This window comes from Rutidosis leptorrhynchoides, chromosome 9 (genome assembly GCF_046630445.1).
Source record: "Rutidosis leptorrhynchoides isolate AG116_Rl617_1_P2 chromosome 9, CSIRO_AGI_Rlap_v1, whole genome shotgun sequence".
Classification (NCBI taxonomy): domain Eukaryota; kingdom Viridiplantae; phylum Streptophyta; class Magnoliopsida; order Asterales; family Asteraceae; genus Rutidosis; species Rutidosis leptorrhynchoides.
Window position 1 is genome coordinate 348,396,979 of NC_092341.1, and position 8,030 is coordinate 348,405,008.

At 35.0% G+C, this 8,030-nt stretch overlaps 1 protein-coding gene across 1 annotated transcript; it reads right to left on the reverse strand.

The window, feature by feature from the left end:
• Nucleotides 1-1,421: 1,421 nt before the first annotated feature.
• Nucleotides 1,422-3,971, reverse strand: LOC139869179 (uncharacterized). Its single transcript, XM_071857501.1, has 4 exons — nt 3,421-3,971; nt 3,038-3,345; nt 2,125-2,493; nt 1,422-1,786 (listed from the first exon to the last, which is right to left on the reverse strand). Exons 1-4 carry the CDS (start codon nt 3,969-3,971, stop codon nt 1,422-1,424), a joined length of 1,593 nt encoding a protein of 530 aa, XP_071713602.1.
• Nucleotides 3,972-8,030: the final 4,059 nt, after the last annotated feature.

Below are 8,030 nucleotides of genomic sequence, written 5' to 3' on the forward strand. Positions count from 1 at the left end.
TTTTGAGGATCACTGTCATCTGGGTCGCCTATGTTTCCATCTCCGATCTGTAACAACCACTCTGCAAATGTTTTGATGTTTTCTTTTTATGTATTTGAAAGATTTGGTTCTAATAGGCGCATATTTTCTTCTAATGTTACTATCCGAAAATATTTCCATAAGGGTGAAAAGACGATCGAGGCATTTAAGATTTCTAGTTTACTGCATCTCTTTTTAACTGGTAACGTTTGTCGAAAATCTCTGCCTAAAATGAAAATAAGACCTCCAAAAGGAATGTCAGGAGCATCGAAGATGTCTCTTAACATTCGGTCTAGGGTTTCTACACATTTTCGATTGTTCATGGGTACTTCATCCCAAATAATAAGATCTGTTTTTGTTAAGAGTGTTGCCATTTGAGTCTTCTTTTTTATATTACAAAAGCTCTCATCTGTTAGATCAAGCGGTTTTCTAAACCGTGAATGCGCCATTTGACCGGATGGTAACAGTAATGATGCAATACCGGAAGAAGCTACAGCTAAAACTATTTTCCCTTCAGCTCATAATGACGTTGTAAGGGCTTTCCAAAGGAAAGTTTTCCCCGTACCTCCATGACCGTAAACAAAAATTAGTTCTTGTTTTCGGTTCACGTTGGCGTTAATAACTGTATCATAAACCATTTTTTTTTTTGGTTTAGCTAGCTCAATAATATTGATCTCTAAATTGCTAATGCATCACGATCATAGTTCCTTTCCTCCATTATAAGCTTATTTGGTAAATCATCTAGTAAATGTTGAGGGATCGCTGGTAAACCGAAGTCAAAAACATTTTTCGAATGCTCGTTTAGCAATATTTGAAGCTCGTAGAGTATATAACCTTGTAATTCTTCTGAATTTATGATTATACTCGACATGTGCAAAGATGCTGATGCACGAAGAGGAATATCATCCGACATTAATTTCCACGTTTCTCTCCAAAGTTTGGCCGGATCAGCAATGTCACAATATAAAAGTATATGACAGAAAAGAGTACGTAATTCTTTTGATGTTGCTGTTGCACCTGCCTCTTCCATAGCTATTAACCACTCCCTGTCGTCACCTAAAAGACCCATTGCCAAACAGGCTTCGCGATATGTACAATAAGTACAATCTCTTACCGTCATTAAGTCTTTGAAAGACATACTACCTTTTTGATGGCATAACAACATTCTTAGATAGAATACCTCTCCAAAGGCAGGGTGCATATATGATAATCGACCGATAGATGGTTTATTGAGGTTAAACCTTTGTTTCCATCTTCTTTCGTTCCCGACCCAGACATATTCGGAAGGAAAGTCTAGATATGTCAAGTGCCTTCAGTCAGAAGAATCCTTGTTGTACGAAAGCCATTCAGTAAAAGTTGTCTTCTTACCCACAGGATTTCGTACTACTGACTGTAGCCGTTGATTAGAACGAAATGTAACTAACTGCATGTCTTTTAGATGAACCTAGAACTTGAACTGCAGGTTCTCTGTAATGTATCAGAAAGTTGTAGATTCTCCAAGCAGCTTCGTGAGGACAAATGAACCGGGCGTCGACAAAGTTTTGTATCTCATATACATTAGCAGAATGTTTAGCATTAGTAGATGATGATGAACCAATTGGTTTTGGAATATGCGCTGCTATTCGGTCAGAGCCTTTGGATATATATTTGAACAAATATTTTATGAGCATCGTCCATCCACACCACTCAACGTTGATATGGGCGTGAAATCTGAGACACAGGGCACGATTGTATGGCACAACGTAACCGTTATCTAGATTGCATATTCCTGCAATAAGAAATAGACGTATAAAACATTATCAGTCGATTTCTATTAAATACTCTAATTCTAACTAAAAACTGACTTAAAAAAAACAGTTGACAAAGTAGTTATTTTATTTGGTAAGTATTATTTTTTAAGTTAATTTCGTGCTCCATATAATGAATTATTATTCACTTGTGTTTAATCAATTAACTTTTTGAGTTAAATCCTTTGTTAAATAACTAAAACTTATAACCTAAGGTATAAAATTCTCATACCTATTTTATAAGTATCATATAATCAGGAAGCAAATACATTTAATTTCATAAAAAAAGAATAACCTAATGTTTTGTCTCAGTTTATACCTTTATCAACTGAAATTCCAGAGTTACGCCTCCGGTAATGCACAAATCCATCTTTGTCGAAATACGTTGCTTCATTAAAAAATTTTGGGAACCTCTTCAAACAGACATTGTCCTTGTTAAACACACCGGATGGGCTGATTTCTACATCCTGAATGCAAGGTGCACTTTTATTAACCAAGCCACATGGTCCGTGCATCATCATTTCCGATACTACTTTAAAAGCTTTTGGATCCCTTATTGGGTCTGGTAACTCGGCAGATATGTACTGATCAACATCATGCGGTTCGAAGGAATTTGAAAGAGAATGAGTCCATAATAACGTGTGACAATGTGGCAAGCCCCTCTTTTGAAACTCTATAGTGTATAGCCCTGCATCAAATATAGAACATTAGCGATTACAATTAGTATACTAAATTTGTATTAAATAGTAAACGTTATAGTAAGTATAATAATTTTGTATCATTACAGATTTATTACGCATAGTAATAGATTTTACATTACAATATATCATATTCAACTAATTATATTTTTGACTTGCATATACCGTATCTGAAGTTATCATATCAGCCTTACTACCATCAGACATACAACAATTTATTTATTTATTAACAACATGTATGATACTCAATCTGATTAAGCATTTCCTATTACAAAATACATCCTAGTTCAGTGTTTCTATTTTAAAAACACACTGAACAGCAAAATAAAGTCATTCAGAATTTATCTGTTATAGTATGAAGCAGTTAACAAATAAATTCTATTAATTACATATTCCAGATCATGATAACACAGCTAAATTACTCATTTAATCATATACTTTGATCTATTGTTTGAAATGGAAACATAAATTAGGATAAGTGAATACGTATCAAGCCGTACCAAATAATTAAAAGGAAAGATAATAATAGTATACCTCCTCTCCATGAACCGAGTAACTCTTCTTCCTTTAAAACAGCGATATATAGCCTGACTTTCATACGAAAAACTCTTGAAATTATGTCGGCACGATCATTAGCAGATAGGTGAGAATATTTCTGGAGATATCTTTTAATCTCTGGCCATTTGGAATTACAGGTAAAAGTGATAAAGAATCTAGGATTTCCATAAACACGACAAATGGCTAACACATCTAAGTAATGACTATACATGTACCTAGGGCCTCCTGTAAATGATGCTGGCAAAATAGTTCTTGAACCAACTTCAGACCCATAATGATCACCTCTATCCAAAGCATCATATAATCCGGATAAGTACTCATTACGAATATCTCATTGATTATGTCTTACATAATCCAACCTGTCTAACTCTATACTACAATATACAGTAACGATGTACTGTTGAAACAACCGTCCGCATCTCAAAAGAAGACCAAACTGATTGAACCTGTCATGTAGTTGGTAACTGTAAAACATATTCATAGTTAAATTTTTCTTATGCCTGCTTGTTTTACCACTAATACTTCTCAATGTCATTCCTGGATGGTAGCCCGGCTGACCAAAAACAAACAACAGAGGAAACTGAAGGGACATGTATGACGGATGCAATTTATTAACATGCTGAGGTGTACCTCCTTTACACTCGATAATAAGATCATAATCGGTCCGCGTGCCATCATCAAAGCCATAAACAATAGCTCCTAATGCATCGGAAGTTGGATATTCATATTGTCTTGAACCTATCACACTAAACAACCGAATCCTCAAATCTGGCACATCAGACTCGGTAATCTTATCCCTTGCGATCCTAAAGAGTTTTACTAACTCATTCTTCGAGTTCAAAAGATCTATTAGATTAACAACTACATCATGACTGAGGCTACCAGTATTGTCACCACCAAAAAACCTCATTCTATTGCTTGCTTCATTACCCGTATCATATATATACAGTTGAAGAAACCTAGGAGGATTACCTTTTTCAGGACATAAATGTGATGCCCCGTACTAAATCATCATGTACGGACCATCAACAACAGGATCATTACAAGGTTAAGTACTATATGCGATTTCAAAAGAAGTTTGCATTCATATTAAAAGTGATGTCATAACCAACATCGAATGTTTTACAACCCAAAAGCATGCTTCACTAAGTAGAAGCAAATAATAATTGTAATAAAGTTTGTATGTAAAAGTAAACGTTCATGCAGGACATCTCTAAAGCAGCGGGTTGTCTACAGCAAGACTAGTACAACAGCGGAAGCAACCTTAAGCACCTGAGAAAAACATGCTTAAAAATGTCAATACAAAGGTTGGTGAGCTATAGTTTAAGTATAACAGTATGTAAGGTAGGCCACGAGATTTCAATGCTACAAAGAGCGTTTCAAAACAGTATGATAAAGTATATGTTAATCGTGGGCACTTGGTAACTAACTTAACGTTTATACCCCATGAAAGTACACTTGGCAAGTGCGTATGTTTACGAAGTATTAAACACTCGTTAAATGCTAGCGCTACTAGCCCGAGTGGGGATGTCAAACCCTATGGATCCATATCTAAGATTTGCGTTCACGGTTCAAAAACCAATGATTAAACGTTACCGAGCTAAAGGGAATGTTTATGCCGTTGTATAACCCACACATATATAAGTTTAAGTACTGGTTCCTAGTATATAAAACATAAAATCCGCATGCATTCTCCGTTCCCAAAATAAGTTAAAGTAAAAAGGGAATGCTATAACTCACAATGATAAAGTAGCGGTAAAGTGTGACTCGGAAAGTAAGCAAGTAATGAAGGTTGTCCAAACGGGTCCTCAACCTAAGTCAAATAGTACTAAGTCAGTAAATCGTCCGAAACGGTTTAAAAGTATGTAAATAAGGTCTTAAGGGTCATCATCATTCATCATCAAACAAAAGGTGTAAAGTAAGTTTCGTTCATGAAAGGAGTTTAAAACAAAGGCTGAGTTTGGTCAGTCACCACGGCCTCTACACCTACGAAAATAAGGTGAGACCAGTGGACATGGCTCTGTATGTGAGTCCTTTAGTTGTGGTAAAAATTCCAAAAGCAAACTCGTCTTCGTTTTACCGTGGCGACGGTCTAAGTGCGAGTAGGTCAGAATTTTTTCAGCACAACGTTAAATGGACATAGTGACGATCGGAGGGCCATAAATCCTAAACCGTAACTTGGATTAAGATGAGTCCTAAATAAAAAGTTATCTACTCAAACAGAGCTATCGGAAAATCATAATTAAAGTAGCCTAAGTCGTACAGGTTAGTCACAGAAACAGTAGAACAGTAGGGTCAGTAGGTTCCAGTGGTTCTTGGTGTTCGATGCTTATCATGGTTCTCATCCTTGATGAATATAGCTTCAAGTGTATAACTCGTTGATGTGTTTGCATCATTTTCACCAAGGTTTGACCATCATAACCCAAGTGTAAGTCTAAGACATGAAGCACAACTCACTTAAGTGTTGCAAGTGTTTTGATGAACCAAAGTTACATCAAAGTCTTAGATTCAACACATACATGAAATGTAAAAGTAATATTAACCAAGTTTTGACTATTATGACACAAGTGTAGGTCTAAGACATGTAGCACAACTCACTTAAGAGTTGTATGAAGTTTGATGAACTAAGGTTATATCAAAGTCTTAGATCTAACACATACATGAACTTTAAAACTAATAATAAGTTACAAACTTGAAAGTAAACTTATGAAATCAAGATCTTGAGTTGTAGAACATGGTTCTTAGTTTGATCTTGAAGATCCAAGACTCAAAAGTCTAGATCTAACATAAGTGTACCAAGTTATAATTAAAGAAAGCTTACTTACATGTTCTTGAACTTTTAAAGTTAATTTTAGTTCAAGAAAGTATGAGATCAAGACTAACTTGTAATACTTGACCATTTTAACCAACAAACATGAAATTAAAGTACATAATATAAAGAAATAAACTAAGTAAACAAGTAACTAGTTCATGGGTTGTTCATACTTTAAAGATTCAAACCAAAGTTTGATCTTCAAGAATGTAAACTTTAAGTTTACAAACATGACTTACAAGTAATGATTTACAACCCATGAACTTACAATCTTTTAAGAAATTAAATGTAGAACATAACTAGTAAGTTAGGTTCTTGTGTGTTCTTGTAAATACAAGATAATATGAAGAATCAAACTAAAGAGTTTGATTCTTAATAACATGTAAGTAATCAACAACAACTACAAGTAATCAACAACAAACAAAGATTGATGATGAGAAGGGTTGTTTGCCACAGTTTTAACAAGAGAAAGAAGAGAGAAATATGTCCAAGTTACTTACAAGAATGGATAGAAAAGAGAGAAAAATGAGAAGCAAGTTTGAAGTGTGTGTAAAATGAAATGAAACAAGTAACCAAGTGATACAAAAATTGAAAGCAAAACTCCTCCCCATGTGCCTAATGCCAACGGTTTTCAAAGAGGAGTGGGGGAGGGAAGTGTCCACAAGATCCTTTCATGCATTTGACTAAAAAGTTGGTAATTAGGGGTGTTTGCATGGGAAAGGTGTAAGTAACTAGATTCCACCAAGTTAATTCATCTAGTTAAACCTTAAGTAATACTTGCATTTAAAAATGGGCTTATTAATCCAATTAGTGTGTAGGGTGGGCTCTTAAGTCCATTAATACTAATAAAAGCCCAAGTTCAAGTAATTCCCAAGTCAATCCAATTAAATCCCAAGTAATTAACTAATAAACTTAGTTAATTAAAATGATTAATAAAACTTAATCATGAATGTAAATAATATTCTAAAAATATTATTCGTGAAAGTTTCGTGTGTCACAAAGACGTTTCGGGCATTCAAAAGTTAATCGCAATAACAAGTAAATGTATATAAACAATACATTCAATAAAACACAAGTATTAATAATAATTATTATTAATTAAACGTTGGAAAATCCAGGGTCGTTACATTACCCACCTGTTAAAGAAAATTTCGTCCCGAAATTTTGAGGAGTGACCAATAATGGTACCGTATATAAATAAGGAGGAGCGTATCAAAGTTCCGTGAGTCTCGTGACTCAGAAGTGAGTTATTTACCTTGAAATGTACTTCGGCGTATGAAAGTAAGAATAGGTATATGCCATTAATTAAGTCTCTTGTCCTAAGAGATCGACAAATTGATTTCGTTTCTGTTAATCATGAGTATATCATCTGAACATATATCCCCAAAAGGAAAGATGGTGTGTTTGGCCTTACAGGCACCTTCAGTAAGCTGGATGAGTGAAATGCATCATGAATGATTCTAAGCTCATCTAAAACATTGTGCGTGTATGTCGTAATATAGGCTGACAGGTAGAATGGAAAATATGGTGATCACAACCATGTGCTTTGATGTCTGGATAATGTTAGCCACAGATTTTACAAAACCCCTTGATTTCAGAAGGAGGCAATAGGCATAAGGAACCCGATATTTAAGAACGTTTCATTTGAATAAGTGAATTGAAATTTTAGCTAAAAGTGACCAATCGAACTTGCAAGCCATAATTATTCATAGTGTCTTCAGAATGGTCTGAACGAACAATGAGGGATATCACCTAGTTTACCATACTGCAGGTGAACCTATCCTTGGATGAAATGAAAACACAGTTCCGTAATGTAACTTCATCCTTTCAGTTACATGTTGAAGTTAGTGTTAACGTTAACTAGAGCAACACACAATTGCAACCAATGAAGGAAGGAACATATAGAGTATCCATATCAGTGTCGTAAATGTTTTAAGCAGTCCCCTCCTAAGGGATAACAAGATTCATAGGTTCTCAAAGTATCTTATATTACATTTCCGAAAGAAAGTCGCACGAAAAGTGTGGTCTTTGAACGAGGGTGAACTCTTCGAGTGGTTCGTTCTGAATTTATCAGTGTACTTAAGGAGATGTGCGGATGAGAAGATACGTGAACCCTTGGTCCTAACGAATGGTTTACTCCGAGTGAAAAGAATCTCC